This window comes from Anser brachyrhynchus (genome assembly GCF_964034855.1).
Source record: "Anser brachyrhynchus genome assembly, chromosome: 5".
NCBI lineage: Eukaryota > Metazoa > Chordata > Aves > Anseriformes > Anatidae > Anser > Anser brachyrhynchus.
In genome coordinates, this window is record NC_137699.1 from 26,425,125 (window position 1) to 26,444,100 (window position 18,976).

At 33.4% G+C, this 18,976-nt stretch overlaps 1 protein-coding gene across 4 annotated transcripts in view; it reads right to left on the minus strand.

The window, feature by feature from the left end:
• Nucleotides 1–18,976, minus strand: part of FMN1 (formin 1) — a 211,646-nt gene that overhangs the window by 87,482 nt on the left and 105,188 nt on the right. For all 4 annotated transcript variants that reach the window (XM_080595284.1, XM_080595283.1, XM_080595282.1 and 1 more), the window contains 2 exons: nucleotides 9,660–10,474; nucleotides 7,083–7,233 (listed from right to left, as the gene is read on the minus strand). In XM_080595284.1, the coding sequence (XP_080451410.1) occupies nucleotides 7,083–7,233; nucleotides 9,660–10,474 (966 nt within the window). The remainder of the gene's footprint in view (nucleotides 1–7,082; nucleotides 7,234–9,659; nucleotides 10,475–18,976) is intronic.

The following is an 18,976-nucleotide window of genomic DNA, read 5'->3' on the forward strand; positions in this document are numbered from 1 at the left end:
TAGGAGGATAAGTTCGTCACAAGTCCTCAAATATACTGGAAAAAGCATGTAACTTCACTAATGGAGCTACAGAATGCACATGGAATAAATCACAGTGAAGGAATGCTCTTTTCTAAATTACCCTTTTTTTTTTTTTTTTTTTTTTTCCCCAGGCTTACAGGGCATCATAGCTTAATACATAATGGATCTTGCTTTTTATTTCATTTGCAATTACATTTCCTAATTCCCCTTTTCTTCTGTTTGGTACTACAAGAACAGGTTTTGATTCTGCAAATCTAACAGGAAAGGGGAGCCCTATGGCTTGAAAACAATTACATGTGCCTACCAGCTTAAAAATTTGCATGGACATGTACAGACAAGAAATATTACCAGTTTAGAATGAATGAAAACAAAATTCTTTGCATGTAAAACTTCAGTGCTTCATCTGACATGAAAATGTCTATAGAAGATTTTCACAGTCTGGGAAAGACACTTCAAATTATATTCAAATCTGTTGAAAGCTGAGTTCTTTCAAAAAGGACAGATGATTATTTTCAGCAAAATAGGTTAGAGTTTTTATATATTGATTGTTTTCTGTTTTCATTGTTTTCATAAACAGCTACAGACCTTAATGGTAATGTATTTAATCTATAGTTGAACATTTTTGGTACATGAAAAATTTATATTTGAGGTCCATTTACAATTTCATTTGTAGAACTTAAAATATTTTCTTAAATAAATCATACATTCCTAGACAAATGCTTTAATGGTATTCTTACTGGATAATACAATAGGTACAGAAATCATATATTCAGAAAGCTACAACTGAAATCTAAGCTTAAGAAAATACAGTGATGATAATGAAAACAGTCCAGTTTACTAGTGGCACAGTGATACTTTAAAAATTGGGTCACAAAATAGGAGTCACATTCAACATGCATTAAGGTCTAAACATCCGATGAAATAGGACAATCATCCATACAGGCTGGGTGGACAATGGATTGAAAGCAGCCCTGAGGAGAAGGAAGGACCTAGGGGTGTTGGTTGACAAGAAGCTCAACATGAGCCAGCAATGTGCGCTTGCAGAGCAGAAAGCCAACCGTATTTGGGCTGCACCAAAACAAAACAAGCATGGCCAGCAGGCTGAGGGAGGTGATTCTCCCCCTCTGCTCTGCTCGTGTGAGACCCCACCTGGAGCACTGTGTTCAGCTTTGGGGCTTGTATATTGTCCTTTTTCTTCCCCAACACAAGAAGGACATGGAAGTGTCAGAACAAGTCCAGAGGAGGGCCACAAAGATGATCGAGGAGCTGGAGCACCTCTCCTATGAAGAGAGGCTGAGGGAGTTGGGGTTGTTCAGCCTGGAGAAGAGAAGGCAATGGGGAGACCTTATAGTGGCCTTCCAGTCCCTACAGGGGGCTGCAGGAAAGCTGGGGAGGGACTCTGTCAGAGTAACCAGGTGGATCTAGCCCTTTTTCTTCCTGATTTCCAATAAGCTGTAACTTTTAAGTCATTTTGAAAGCGAGGCCCAACTAGATGCGTAAGAAAAATCTTAGCTACAGACCACAGTACCTTGAACGCTGTAAATATATTTAGGTCCTCTGTATATTGCCAAGTTGCATCATACTAGTAACATAAATATTTAAATTAAGCTAATTCAATTAACCAAAATCAGAGAGAAACTGATTTGATTCATATGCAGGTGCTAAAAAACTCCACTTATTTATTTTTGTCTAGTAACTTTGACTTTGCCTGCTGCATATTCAACCACTTCAGAACTAATCTAGAAAATAAATCCCACTCATACATTATTCATCCATCTAGAGTCTCTGGGAAAGTCAGGGTTCAAGCTATTGCCTCTTTTCCATTTCATAAATATCACATCCAAGAAACCACTGCATTGTATTATCTTGTATAAGACTAAAATGCCTATAGTCTTACACTTCAAAAGCATCATTGTAAGAAAACAATTGCATTTATTAATCCTTAAAGATATTGCACAGTATTTTGCTCTAACATAGGGACATAACTAATACATGACATAAATTCTCCCCATCCAGAAGACAGGCTCTACTCTTAAGAAATAATACCTAGAAGACTAGAATATTTATTTTGATTGTTATTTACATACAACTGTAGAACTTTACATGACTGCTTACTTGCAGGGGAGATAAATGCATGAGAATCTGTGTTTTACGAAATATTTCAGGGAATGCAGAGCTGGAAAAAACAAAACAAAACAAAACAAAAAAACAGTTCTTCCAAATCTGCTGAATTTTCCATAGGAGTGCATGAGCTGTCATATACCCTATAGAATTTCTAAAGCCCAGATAAGCATAACTATAACAAACATTAAGAATATGTAAGTGTACCAGAAGGTACATCTGACCTTAATTTATACTACATTAACATTTAAACAATATTATTTTCATATTTTATCACTGTCAAATGAATATACTGTATATGCCTAAAACATACATGAAATCTCCCTCCATGTAATCCTTTAAGACACTATCTTGCCATTACTGTTGGAAGGTTCTTAACTTCCCTTCCTTTTTTTCCCCACGTAGTTGTCAGAATACCTTATTTTTTAATTACTGCACTGCTAGTTATAGTAATTACATTCTTACACAAGGATGACAGCCTCAAGAAACTACCGTAACTGACTTAGTAAGCCAATTTCTGTCAGGCACAAAAGCAATGAATTTGGGAGTCACAGAAGCACTTCCACTCAAAAAAAGGACTGCCAGCTGTCTTCAACCATAGGAGTATGGACAGAAACTGGACTTTATGACTTTAAATTGAGCATCATGATGTTGGAAAGGCACTCAAAACGTCATCCAAAGCATTTCTGTACTTCAATACAGTATCAACTATATGTGTATAATTCTAAACAAATTTTCTTAATGATCTATCTCCCAATACAGAAACACATTTTCCCCCGCCAAAAGTGCTCTACATTCCTTTGGTATCCTTACTCTTAAAAAGCTTTTCATAATTTTTCTTTGCAGCAGCTGTATGCACTTGATGATACTTACTGTGTGTCCCATATCAACCTCCTCTTTTCTAGACTAAACAATCATAATCATTGAATTTTTCTCAGAGACTACTTTTACACTTCTGATCATTCCCACTTTTCTTGACTCTTCACAGTTAGCAAACATTTTTAATGAAGGCCTGGAGTGCCTAAATCTAGACGCAGTTCTTAACTGAGACATGGCTAAGTAGATTGTCTTGCAAGCAACACCTCTGTTTATATATCAGTCTTGTTTTCCCTTTCTGTAGTACTGTGATTTGACAATTCATGCTCCTCATGCTCCATTACAATTCCTGGATCCTTTCTGCTAAACTGTCACCTAGACAGTCAGTTGTACCCCATCTTACTTCTAAGTAGGTAGATTAACCTTAACTGTACAGACTTGTGCTTATCCCTATTTCTCAGATCATACCACTGAAACATAAAAACTTTCTAAAGGGTCTAATCCAAAACATATGCAGCCTCTTGCAACTAAGTGATAGCTGCAGAGTTAATATTCCATTATCCAGGTCACAAGTGAAAATATGGAGATGACCAGACCCAGCACTGATCCCCACAGAATCCTCAATGTATTCTCCTATCTTGACAACGATGATATGGATGTGTATAAAATATATTATGTATTATAAATATTATAAATTTTACATTGTATTTTATATATGGTTACACATGTAATTATATACATGAATAAAAATATATACTGAGTATAACTTTCCAAATAGCATTGGACATCATCAGTTCCATTTATGTAGGACAAGATTTAGATATTTCTGGCTGAAAATGGCAGATTATCTATCACCTATAAGCAATAAAAGTGTAGTTGACAGTGAATGGTTTAATCAGGATTGTCCTAAGGTGTCTACTATGTGGACAAATAGGTAAGAATAGAACAAAGTGAAATTTCTATAGGTTTAATGTGATGTTTTGCACTTAAGCATTCATTTCACAGACGATGCATACAAAGTGTTCTGACTGACAAAAAAAATAATCTGAGAATAAGTTAAGTATTATGATTTTATTTGAAACTGCAAGAGAAATGTAAATAGGTAGTAAAGATTTCATAATTCAGCAAACCACTAATTGTTAAAGTCTCCTTAGTTTTTATAAAGAAGACCCAGTTAAATAAGAAACTATTCCCCTTGGATTTGAAAGACCGACTCTTCCAATTGCACAAGAAACTTGATTGTGAAGCACTGATTTAATTCTCATTCAAGGAGAAAAGTATTAAGTAATCATGTTTTAACAAGGGATCCTGCACAGCCTATCGGCCTGTAATTTTTCTAAATACCAAGCATGCCAAACATAGCTTGTATAAGATGGTATTAAATGGGACAAAAATTTGGGTGGGTGAGAAGAGATGTAATGTAACGAATAGGTCAACACTAAGATGTAGTATTAAATAAAATAGTTTACCTATGCCAAACACAAAATGCTACTCCAGATTCTACAGCTGTAGCTGTATCTTTCTTGGGAAGGCTTTTTTACAAAACATAAAATAGTGATTTACAAAGAATCATAAAATGATACAGTATCAGCTAAAAACACATAACACATGATGAACATCATCAGATTCATCTTTCATACTGTCTGTATAAAGCATTTTTAACCAGACTATACAATTCCATACACCAGGACACACCATACTTAAGACCAGACAAGCACATATTTGCAGCACTGTAGCAAAGAAAATGATTGCTGCTAAAGCTCTTCTGGATCGATGTAACTGTTAGAAAAAAGGTAAGAGAAGTTGAATGATGAGGTAAAGCATGAGAAAGGACAAATGAAGCCAGCAGAACTGATAGTTCTACATTAATCTACAAGAGCTTTCTGTTACCATCTACTTATAAACCATACTGTAATTAAACAAAATACCTTCCTATCATCATTTCACTCACAGCCCACCAAGATTGATCCATTGGAACTAGCCCACCGACATCTGGGATTTCAGAGAGACAAAGGAAAACACAGGACTATATAAAGACCAACTGTCTAAAAATTTCAACTGCTACTATGTGTCATTTAGCAAAGAAAGTTGGAAAGACAAAATATAAAATAAGAAATGCTTATAAACCTAATTAAATTCAAATTTCATTTGAATTCTAAAAGCTGATTTTTTTTTTCCAATGGTTCAAATGACAGAAATTTTAATATTATTGTGCAAAAGATTTTGAAATGTTCACTGAAAAAAAACCACACTACATGGTTTGTAATACCATGATCATAATCCCAAGAGTTTCACCAAACTAAATAACACATATTATATATAACTTTTAAACTTTGGGGGATTTAATTTTGTATTTTTGAGGAACTTTTTTATTCCTATAATTCCAGTAAATATGTTCCTAGTATTAAAAACTTTCCTTTTAAAAACAAAACAATTTAATTCAACCACTGACATAAATAAAGAAAATATCTTTGTAAGAAAACATTGTTTTCTCACAAGCAATGGTACTTATTATTACACCATTATTTCCTACATTGTATAGAATAACTACTATCCAGTTTTGGATAAAGTTAAGAGGGATCATTGAAATATCATGCTGCTGTAATTTAGTTTACAAAGCTGTAAGGAAAAAGAATAATGCACATTGATCTTTCAGAAAACAGGACTAATACTAATCTGTTTTGCTGCCACAGACCTAGAGACCCAGATATATTCCTTTAGCTGCTGGTATTTTGAAATAAATAGGTAATTGTTCATGCTGTTTCCCCATTGAAGTTACACTGGTTACAAGCTACAAGCACTTAAGTGTTTATCAAGTAAAATGTAATATAAAAATATTTTTCATAGGGGTGCTTGTATCCAGCTTCAATCTGATATTTAAAGGACTGTAACATAAAATATTGTCTTTAGGGTATACTTCCAAATGCCAGCATGCTCCCACCCTCCAACTCCCCACCAGCCTCCTTTCTCATTTTTCACTTTCGGTATCACATTAGTTTGAATTTCATAAGTTCTACAGCCTCATTTACGTTTCTCATTAATTACTACATTAAGTGCAATACAGGAAGTTTATGATCAAAGATGTTTTGAAAGATTCAATTTCACTGATACACTTGTAGGAAAACTCACTTTATATGTATGATAAAATTGAAAAAGATAGATAGCACAGCTTACGTACAAAGTGCCCTCTTGTGGTTCCAAGCAGGTGAACTCAGATTTATGATACAGTATATATTTAAACAGGTTTGTAATCTATAACAATGTTGGTTTAGGAAAACATTATTCAACTATTGTTCAGACCAGAATTTTTCCTGCAGCAAATACTACTAATGCTATTTATTTGTTCTATATGCACATTGTAACTGAGCATATGCTCTCTCTGTAACAGATCACATCTGAGGCAAATAGTATCTGCTCTGATGATGAAATAGTTACTGCACAAACTTTTAGCCATCAAAGATATGATTGCCCTGTTCTTCCTTGACAGCTATTTAGCTATACCAGAAAAGTATTTTTTGACATTCTTTATTCAAAACAAGAAAGAGTGATTTTCCTATCTTCCCTTATACTTTATTTTTCCAATATTTAGAAATATAAATTTATATATTAATATAAATCACATGTTGATATTAATATTAATATAAATCTATATATTAAGATATATATTATAATATTTGGAAATATTTATAATTCTCAAAATTAATCTTAATGGAAAATATGCTTGCTAGAATAATTTAATTATAGCCTTTACTTATAAATAATTGCAAGGGCAGACACGGCCTGAAATACTGGTACTTTTATATACATATTTGAACTTCCATTCAGTTCTCCTGTACACTGCTTTTTCTACCTCACTAGGATATAGAACCTTCATTTTCACAAGGAAGAAACCTTCCAAGGTAAACAATAAATTTACCTGAATCATCTAGCTAGGGTTGATTCAGCAATCTTACCTGTTTTGCTTTAAAGTGGGATTTACAAACCAATCTATTATGCGCTAGTTCATCAAGAAATAAGAAATCAATTTTTTAAAAATGTAAAACAAAGCAGCAACAACAACAACAAAAAAGAAACCAAACCAAACAACAACAACAAAAAAGCTAATACAAAGAAACAATAAATACCTTTTTGGCTTTGTTTTTTTTTTCGTAAGTCTCTGATAATGGTTTTCTTTTTTCCTGAGTGGTGTCTTTGGAGAACAAATATTCAAACTCAGTAGTATCAAGTATATCAGGTTCTTCTAGTGATTCCCATAACATTGGTATAGCAGTTTTCCTATAAAGGGAAAGATAATAATAAAAATTCCACTAAATATCTATTAAAAAAATGTATCTTTAATAGAATTAAAACTCAAAACAACAAACATGGCTAGCACACATATAGCATTCCTTCTCTATACCTTTCTTTTGCAAGGAGTCAAAGTATTTTGCACAAGGCTGTGAAAGTAAGTGTAGCTAAGTGTAGCTACTTAGTAGACTACCTGTATGTATTGTGCAGTTTTTTTGTAAAACAACCAAATACTGCAACTGCAGCTTGTGCAAATACATCTCTAGAGATTTCTGCCACTTCAACTAGGATTAAGAGTATTTCAACAACAGCTTTTTTGAGTAATTCCAAGTAATCTGCTTAGACCTACAAAAATAAACAGTATCAACAAATAGTGACTACACTTTATTCAAGCACATTTTAAGAACATTCGTAGAGGACTTGGTTCACTTGATGTTAGCCACAGATGCTTTATCCTCATAGTTATCATTGTTGCAGGTTTAAGGAATTATAACAATTATGTGGCCTATACTTTCAGAGACTGAACAGATTCTGCTTCATTCAACCAACTAGAAATTTTACGTGGAGATTATCATTCCTTTTCTTCTCAGCTTTCAAAACAGATGTAGTGTAGATAACCATCACCATCTACACTTGGAACCTATTAATGCAATCCTCTTGTTTTATCTGAATTTAGGAAAAATACTTAGTGGTGCTGCAAACTGAGTACTTCAATTCTGAAAGACTTTCAAAATTTCAATATTTTTTGCAAGTATGTGTGACAAAACTATCTTCAAACTACTCTTCTTGTCTTATGCTTATCAGTGGAAGATGGGCCCACTTCTTCCAGCAGATGTCACTAAAAGGCAATGAAATATTTTGCAATAATATATATACATATAGATATATATATGAAAACCCTATGAGCTACAAAGGGCTGATATCACCAAACATACATTTATTAGATGTAATATACAACAAATGTAGTACCTACCAACATAAGTGGGAAGAGAAATCCAAGTCATATAAATCCTTTTTTTCAAATTTAGGATTGTTTTTACTTAATACACAAACACATATTTATTACAGTGAATGTTTAAGAACTCTAATTTTTCCATTAGCATCCACTGATGAAGCATATTCAGTGTCACAGGAGGTGGCTAGAACTCAACAGCTTCACTCTTCCTGACATCAGCTGCAAAGATTTCACTGAAGAATGCTTTCTGGTTCTGTAAGAAGAACTTCAAAGTCCCAGAGAGCTTCTGCTCTGAACAGCAAACCCTTAAAAAAGTTTCCATTTCTAGTGCAGACCATAAAGTTGCTGGACCATTACAGCAGGTGACCAGCAGTTCACCATAACTATGACTTAGACTTTATTTTGCACTGAGCAAGAGCTTGATGAACCAGCAATGTTTCAAAATGATCATCTTGATCTCAGTGAATCAACAGGAAGAATTACAACAAGGTTTATTTTTGGACCAACTGTCTATTCACTATTTTGCACTAGTATTTTGGGAAAGAAAAATGAAAATGCCAAAACTTCCTGCTCCAGAATATTTCGCTTCCTTTAATTCTGAAGCAATGAAAAAATACAACTCACACTTCATTAACTGTTTTTTCCTGTTTTATATTTTATATAAAATATGAACACTTTATGCTTGGTTACACCAGAGTAAAATTTCCAGAATTATGATTCTTTCTCATCAAAATAAATTCAGACAAAAAGCTGTAAACTATAATAAAAGTCATATTTAATTAAGACCGGTAAGCTTTTGTTTGTTTTAACTACAGAGGTCTCTATCAGCAGTGAGCCTCCTCCACGCTGGATATTTTACACTACAGGTTCCTGCACTGCATTTATTTATACATATGCTTCACGCTTCCTGCCCCCGGAGAATTATACACAGAGGTTAGTCCCAGTTTATTTTTTTCCAGAGCTGAAATTACAGAGGCTGACACAGTGCTTTGAAGATGGTATCGCCTCAAATGACTGGAAAGCTAAAGGAGATGAAACTCAAAGTTCTCACTTGACCAAATTCTACCATTTCAATTTTAATTCTAATTCTATTTAAAAATATATATTTTTTCACCTCCTGGCTAACTTTTTTTTTTTTCCTGATCTCTTTAGTGCAAAGTCAAGGAACCATCAAAATAGTTAGTTGCTTTGCCACTAGTTGTCCAGGGAGTACTTTGATTTTGGGGAATAAAACTATCAAACTTCTTCCCATTATAATGCACATCATTTTCATTTATATCTAACATTTTAAACCCATTTCTTCTTATTATTATTAGGCTTCTAGAACTGATTCCTTTTTTGTTTGTTTGTTTAGACATGTGAATTCCATGCCTCTACACTTATGTTTTACTTCTTGTTAAGACCATACACTTGTACACGGTGCATAAATAGCCATGAAGTCTAAATAAATATATTTTACCTGGTGCCTTGCAATTGTATCCGTGTCCAATACAAAGGCTTCATTGGACGGCTAGGTTCAATGGCAGGTTTCCGAGGACCTTGACTTGAAGATAAAGTGCTATTAAAAAAGAACCCAGGCCCAGGGGGTGGAGGGGGTGGAGGTAACCCAGATCCAGGCAGTGGAGGAGGAACAGGAGGTCCCAGCCCTGGAAGTGGTGGTGGTGGTGGTGGTGGTGATGGCACTTGAAAATCCCTACAGCCTTCAGAAAGTGGAGGTGGCAGTGGTGGCCCAGATCCAAACTGAAGTGTCAGTGAAGTCAAACCTGTTGGCAAAGGCGGTGGTGGAGGAACTAAACCTGGTAGTGAAGAATCGGGAAAGGGCGGAGGAGGAGGAGGAGGAGGAGGAGGAGGAGGAGGAGGAGGTGGTGGTGGCGGTGGCGGTGGAGGAGGCAGCATTTGTTTTGGTTGACAAGATAAGACACTTTCTGAAGTTGGTACATTGTAACTGTCCTTATTTTCACTTTGGGCAGAAATACAATGTGTCAAAGAAGAAATATTAAGCTTTTTGGGTACTATTTGGTTATTTTTCACAGCTCTGTTTTCTTCTTCATTAGGCTTTATAAAAGTTTCTCTGTCAGTCTGTATACATACATTTCGGTATGTCTTTGGTGGGTTATCATCTTCAGTAGAAACGGCAATATCTTTTGCTTCTTCATTTCTTCTGTTTAATTTATTATCAAGTTCATTCTTCAGATGTGCAATGGCTTCCTCAAGCTGAGCAGTTGATACAGCATGTTCTCCACGAATATGGAATACCCTGAGTTCAAACTGAGACTGCAGAACAACAACAACAAAAAAACCTCAGTGTACATATTCTGCTAAAGTGTTTATTTTATAGCAATTAAAAATTTTCACATTTAGACTATGCTTTTACAACCTATATTGACAGAAATACTTCACTTTCCTGGTTCTTAATGGCTTTATTGCAAGCTATTACATCAGTGGTTAATAATTAATCTTTAATGAAATGTAAGCAATATATAGTTCAGCAAAACACATTTTATGAGTAAATATACAGAATCCTGATTCAACAAATTCTAACTTGTCTTTATGCAGACTTAATGTTGTTTAGTTTCTGAATGCAGTAGCTAATAGTTCATCATGGAAAAAAGTTGCCTGTTTCGAACAGTATTTTACTGTTTTTATTTCATTTCGTAAATATACCTTATATTCTTAACATGTTAGGAGATTTTAAAAAAATATGAAAATCAACAGAAGGTGAAAATCTTCCTGGATAAAATATTAAATAAACAAATTACCAATCTATTAAAATTATTCTCATCAATTAAATTCAGAGAGATACACACAAATTCTCCCTCAAAATTATCACTAGATTAAAACTGCTTTTTACCAAATATCTTTTAATCTGTAATTCAGAGAAAATATAAATAAATCTTAGAACCATAAAGAAATTATGAAGATTTCACTGAGGTAGAATGAAATAGCAAATGTCTTTCAAGAATATACAAAACAAGGAAGAAAACCAAACTTTTCTTACCCTTTAACTTGATTTCCCCCATTTCTGATGTAATTCTTGCAAAGATAATTAAACAGTTTTGTACTGGAAATAACCCAACTTCAATTAAGTTTTATAGACTAACTAGAATGTATATTTGAACATCTTTCACTTGTTTTTTTTTTGTTTTTACACTGTTACTCTACCAAAGTTTGTCATGGCTCAGCTTAATTAGTAGTTTATTTAAACTATCACAAGATTTTATGCCATTTGAATTGCTCCAGAGCAATCACTTTTCTTTTTAAATCCAGCATACTGATATATAAACAAAATAATGAAGTAAATTTGCCTTAGGGAATTCAGTTATTTTATTTTTTTTCATCACAGTATTTTGCCCCTATTGGATATCAAAAACTCCACAACAGAACAATTTACTTTGAACATTCAAGACTTTCCCAGTTGTAAACCTGAAGTCACCTTAAAAAACACACTGTAAAACAAACACAGTATTTAACATAACTACTTAAGAAATTTAACTGGGCATGAAATCAACTCTAGTAGCATTATATTCCTTTTCAGTTACAGATCTGCAGTCTTTAATTTTTAATACAAAACTGTTGGTTTAAACTTAAAATTATATCCAACATGAAAATTTTATCCTTTCTCTTGTTTTTTATTCTTTCATATTTTGAAAATTGATTTCTGTTCATTACAATAACATTTGTATTATTTTTAACAAGAATTAATACGAAAACTACCAAGGACAAAAGAGAAAACCAGGCTTAACAAACATGACCCATTGGGAACCTATGTTGAACATCTCATCAATGGAGAAGATGAGTATTATCCAACTGGCTGAAATATCAAAGAGCAGTAAGTAATAAAAGAAGTTTTGATTTTAATTACCTTACATCTCAAAACAAATCTTGTTCATCAGAATAAGATTAAGTAATATTGTAACCTTCTTACATCACTATGATAGTATTTTTAACAGAATTTTAAGAATATGTACAAATATGTTAATACATACTATTTACATATATACAGATACATAATAATGAAGGTCTGTTTCCTGGCAAATATTTCTTTCTGAGAGTTGAAATGCTTTGAAATTTTATAACAAATCAAAAATCCATAGAGATCAAACAGCACACAGCTGTTCCATGTGGTGAGAATTTAAACTTTCATTTTCTGTCATGTAATATGGTAATTATGTATGAAGTCCATTATATTTTCTTTATTACATCACAAAGGATTAATTAGGTATCATCACGTAATATTAAGCGATAATGAGAAGCAGCATGTTCTAAACTTAGGCATCTTTAACTCCTGAAATTTAGTTACTATATAAAAAAAATAAATTAAAAAAATCCAATTTTCACTTGTCTGTAGTTTCAAACTTTTTACGTGTTACTGCTTACTAGAATGCAGTCTCAGAATTCAGGCTGCAGAATACTTACTGATAATAACTAGACTTGAATACACAAATCTGGAAGAACCATATGCAGAGTTCAAACCTAAATTAACTTAAATACAATTACCTATATTAACTACATTAAACTAAATTTCAACTAAATTAAGATTTGCAGCAACTTTTTTGTCAAACAACTGCTCAATGTGCAAGATGATTTCTTGGCTTTACAAATTGGTTGTTGCTTAAAATTTTGAGATTTACATTAGGTTAGAATCTTTCTTCTGATATATTATCAAATTTATAGTTGCTATTTTATACCATAGTATAAACACTATAGTTTGTAGTTATTACAGTAAATCATACTAGTTACTAACTAGTATAGAAGTTAGTTAGTAAGCTATCATACAGTTTATAGTTAGTAAAGATAAATCATTAAATGTTGCTACAGCAATTGCTGATGCAGTACATATCTTAATATAAACAAATCTTACATTGAAATGGAATATAAAAGAAATCTAATTACACCTTACAATTTCAAGTGGGAAACAGATCAATCAAAATTTACTTTTTTACTACAAGCTATAACTGGAATCTTGAAATATTAAAAATATAATGTTAACACAGACATTTTATTCAATATAAATTGTTGTTAGAAGGACTTGGAAGGACTTGTACACAATCCTTCCAGTCAAAAGACTGCTTTCATCTCAAGGGGTACTAAAGTGTTGTGCTTTTTTCTTTAACTACAGTATACATATGCATACTAAGCTTACAGTTTTATTTCCAGGTGTCTGTCAACACTCCTTTAAAATGTTTATGATGACTACTTAACGCTACCTGTGGCTGATGATAAGAACAGATTTTTTACCGAAACTCAAATCCATAGGAATTACAGTTACACAGAGATCAAAATATTCAGATCTTGTTGCTGAATCATGTCAGCAATATATGGAGTCTGTTGCGTACTACACCATGAAAGAGATTCCTAGAGTGTTTGACAACAGCTGTAAGATGAACAACGACTAATGGCTATCATGAGAACATAATAGCTTGGACACAACTATATAAAGCAGAAGGAAACAGACTTTTTTTTAAACAGGAAACAAGATGTCTGAGGGAAGGAAGGTGTGAGAAGTCTGGAGGGCTGGAAGATACAGGTAGATGGCTGGAAACTAAAGCTTAGAAAGTCACGCTATGCAGCATGAATGAACCTGATTTATTCCTGAAGAAGGGTCTATAAAATGTCTATACAAGTATCTGTACAAAATGAAAATATTATGAATAATTTAGGGAATAATTTAAGAATAATTTAAATAAAGATTTATTTTCTCTAGATTACTGTTAAATGTACCAGGTTAGAGGTAGGTAATTTCAATAAAACCTTACCCCTATTTCCTCTTCATATTGTCAGTTCAGAAGAAACTATAAGTATACAAATAAATTCATATAACCACGTACTGTAACAGCTTTAACATGCTAAAATCAGATCTCAATTATAAATTTGAAAGTACCTCCTGGGTATCTTAACCCTAATCTGCATAGCAATATGCTGCTGAAAAAAGTTGGTACAATCTTTCATGCGCTCATTGTTAATATTACATCTGAAAACGATGCTATGCTAGTATGCTGCATAACAGTCTAAGAATTCAGAAAAATTTTATCAGATTCATAAGCGATCTGAAATTCAGTGCTAAAATTGGTAAAAGAGAACTGCAGTGTACATAGCCACTGAAGGGACTGACCAGTGTGACGGCAATTCTATGGGAAAACGATCAGTAAAGGACAGTGCGTCACAAACGGATTGTGAGTCAGCAACTCTGGGTGAAAATATATAAACAGAAATGTCATACGTAATAAAAATAAAGTAACACTTGTGCTCTACTCAGTGCTAGTGAAAGCTGTGGTGTTCAGTCTGTGAAAAATGCTGTCTCTCCGTTCATGATAATTTCTATTGAAATCTGGGGCAGCTTATTCAGTATTCTTTTTCCAGGTTCTATGTATGTTGCCTTCATCTCACCCTTATGAAATAATGGCCCCTGTCTTTCCTTGATTTCTTTGTTTCTATGGCTGAACTTCACCCTATCTGTAAAATTTGTTTTGCAAGATGTAACTTAGCTTGTTGTCAACTGTCCTTTCAATTTCACTGTTCTTCTGACCTCTAACACTAGCCTTTCTGTTCAATGTACATCTTTTTCTATTCTTCCTTGTCTATTTCCACCCAACATCCATTCTGAAGAGGCTGAATAAATAAATATGCAGTTAGGTCTAGCCCTCCCCCTTTCAACCTTTGTTTTGCTCCCCCTTCTGCCCTCGGTCAGAATGCAGGTTACAGAGGTTTTGCACCTCTGATTCTGACCAAATATAGGCCGTGCCTATCCGCTATTCAAGCCTCATTGGTACAGTCACACTCACAAATGGGTTTCTTTTATTTCTCAAGATTTGTCTTGTACTTGCCATCAGAACAGGACATCCATTTTCCTTGAGTAAAATCACCTCACCAAAGCAAATGGTCCCAGCTGACTCTCAGTTCCCTTAAACGCTGACTTTATATATAAGATTCTGACTTTATATATAAGATTAGAAGGTCAGTATTACATATTACACTCTTCCAAAAAATATACCACTATCAATGGGTAAAATACAAATAAAAGTCATCTCTAAAAAGTAAAATTGCCCCTTTTACTGAAATACATATTGCCGTAACATAAAGATGATTTTACAAATAACAAAAATATTCCTGTATTTTTTCCCTTATACCCAGCCCTCTGTTGTATGAGTGCCTTCCAGTGACTTCCTTTTTGCACCCGTGACTTTATGCAGCACAGACTAAAAAAAGGCAAGAAGATAAATTTTCTGAAATAATATTGAGACTCAGAAACATCTGAAACATATTCAAATGCAGAAGAAAGGCCAAATGCTGAATCAGTGTATTTTATCTCCACCTCTCATTACAGACTCAGATAATAAAGCACATAACTTATCACAAATGAGATTAAATCCTCTCTTTCAGGATGCAACCTGCAGGTTGCCTAAATGTCTTTGAAATGATAATATGGATTGGCAAACAAATTGTGTAATACCAATGTGATGGCTTTTCTCTGTGCTTTGATAAGTAACAAAGATTAAAGTTGAATTTAGTACAGCCAGTAATAGTCCATATAGTCAATTAAATGCAATGAAATCAATTATATTTGCTGTGTTACTGCTTTATATAATGTGATTTTACATGGACAAAGAAAAAGAATAGTTTGTATGTACAAATATGATGAAACAATAAATCTATATAGCAATCTACATTCAAAAATTAGCTGCTGGCCTACAAATGTTTAAAAAAACTTTGAAAACTGCAATGGTAAGACATTCTTTAGAACACTGTTTAGAGCAAGCAACACGCAAAACTTTTCTTTGAAAACAGCATGTTAATGCTGCACTGCTAATGCTTAATATTTTCTCACTGGTGTTAACAGTGCAATTCTACTCCGAAGGGTGACTGCGTAAAAATGGCACGTCTGTAATGAACAGCCATTCAACGTATGTCAGACACAGACCACATCTTTAACTGAAAAACTTATACTTTTACTAGTTTTTAACTCCAATTAGCCTGGAAAAACAACACAGTAGTGAGAAAGCTCAATTTTATTCCCTTCTCTGACTTTATACAGTGATTGTTACATCTAATGAGTCACTTATCTTATGCCAAGCTATGAAAATAAAAAAAAAAAAAGAAAAGGAACAAAGAAAATGCAAAGTATCTAAGGATAGTTTCATATACTATTTTACCACTGGAAATGCTCTTAGGGGGAAAAAAAAAAAAAGGTAAGAATTCTTGAGTTGCTGCTGAAACTTTTTTTTTTTTATAGACTTCACAGCTTTTTTTTTTAATAGCATTTTGGTCATCAAAGTACTGTGCATAGAAAAGAGAGGAAAAACATTTTTCAAAGACAGCCTCTGACTTTTTGTTCCTCTTAAGTGATTTCATCTTCAGTTTTTGGAAGAGCTCACACTTTTTATTCTTGCATTGTGTTGACAAAGAACAAAAAAGTCTTTTTTTTGTTAAATCTCTGTCCTTGAAAAAACATACATTTGTTTTAAATTTTAACAACAATCACAGATTTAGCAAAGAATTTTTCAATGAAAAAAATTAAGCCTGTGCCAATTTGTATAAAAATCAAAATTCCTCTCTAACAAATACCTCAACAAATATAATCATTTACATATGGTATATCACTATATTCAAGGGTACGCAGTAAGGGTTATTCTGACAGCTAATAGTAAAAAAAAAAAAAAAGCGAAAAGCCAAATGGATTGCCCATTCTCAAACATTTTCAGCACTCTAAATTTTTGAATAGGCTATATATATAAAGTATTATTCTCTTTGTAATTTAAAAACATTAAATACATAGTTTTATAGAGAATATGTAGGAAGATAGTTGGGAGGAAATATGATCATAGTAAATATATATAACACAGTTTTTCTATATACTTTTGGAATATTTAATTATTTAATGACAACTGGCATTTAGGTAGTCTAGGAAGAAATACAGACTTACAGTGAGTGAGATTGATTTTTCAATACAAAATCATTAGTCTAATACAACATTTAAATGTAAGTTACAGTGCAACATGCAGGTTTTTTTTAATTGTATCAGCATGATTAGTTATATATAAGACTACAGATGGCCTAAAATTTACATAACATTTTAAGCATTAATTGACTTAAAATTTGACAATTTTAAGTATTTACTGTGAAAATACTGTTTTTTCTTCCCACATCTATATATTTATCCCCTCAGTCCTTTCACTGGTAATAACTACCACTCAACTGTTTTAGATTACACAAATCAACTCACGTGGAGAACTCTGTTACAGAATACACAGCTCCCAACAGCTCACTGTTAGTCCTTGCTTTTCCTCAGCTGTCCTATTTACATGCAACTTTACTGAGATGAACCTTGCCATTAAGAATAAATCTCCCCCTCTCTGTAACTTTTAATCAAAGACACGGAAAGAACCCCTGATGTGTCCTTGAAATTTCTCAGTAATCTCAAAATCCAATACATGGAAAAATGTCTCTAATAATGCTCATTGTACTTCACAGCTTATCCACATTTATGGATGCAATTATGTCAACTTTTGCACCTAGTCAGTGATTTACTCTTCTGTGCCCACAGAGAAACCTCACCGGACCCTAAATCTTTCTTGAATCTGATACATAAATATATAGTTTAGTGTGTTTGGGAACCATACAAAATTTTCAAAGCAGAGCAATTGTTGGCTAAAAAAAGGACCATAAGGAAACATAGGACCGTAAGTATGAAAATACAGATTTAACTTCATACTGACTGGTTACAATCATTCTACTTTTTACTGACTTCTGTCCCCTACAAAATACAAAGACTATTCAGTCTTCCACGCACATTTAGGCTTATGTAAATTAGTATGGTAACAGAGCAACAGAGCAGTGCCATTCTCTCCTTTGGCAGCAACTGCCATCAGTCCAACACCTTCCACAGGCATACAATTGTCCTCACAATGAAGAAGCTGGACATGACCAAAAGACATCAAGTAGAAAATTATTAATGCCTTGGATTCTCTAACTTTTGGCCACAGATGCATTTGCTAAGTAATGTCATCCTTTGAGGTAAATGATAGCACTTCTAAAAACAACTAGACTACATATTACTTAATGAAGTCAACTGTTAATAACATGTGAGTAAAACGGTAAATTTCAAGTTATTAATAAATAAGAACAGTGGATAACTTAGGATTGGATGTAGGTTTTATCTGTTTGGTACGTAACAAAAAATGTCTACCATTACTGAAGTTCTTGCTCATTTGAATGAATGTTTTTGAAAATAGTAGAACCATGACAAAGTTCAGCTGACATAAATAAATAAATAAATAAATAACCTGCATGAATCTCCAATAGCAGTGAGCAGGGAACACCACTCGCACCAGAATTTTGCAGGATAGGTAACGTACAGTAGCTACAGGAAAACATGTAACAACAGATACATGTCATACAGATATGTCATATAGAAAGGGAGAGAGATCCTTGCAGAAAGTGACCATGTGCTGATTCCTCCCAAATGTAAACTAGTTTATGCTAGGCAAAATAAATCTCACGCAGCTTGCAAAAAAAGGGAAGCAGGCTGAATTGAGACTTAGCTAGAAATTTCAAAGAAAACTGATAGGTTCATGGACAATTTCATTGGCAAAATCTCTCCATACTTTTAAATTCTGTTAAAAATTCATTTCAAACTTTTGTTGAAGCTGGTCCATGAACAACTAACATGAAGACTCCAAATACAATAACAAAAGCCTTTCCTATTACAAGCGCTGTAGTTACTTCCTACTCTGTTTCTCAGTCACGGTTGCTACCTTGGTCTTAGGACAGCCTAAGTTA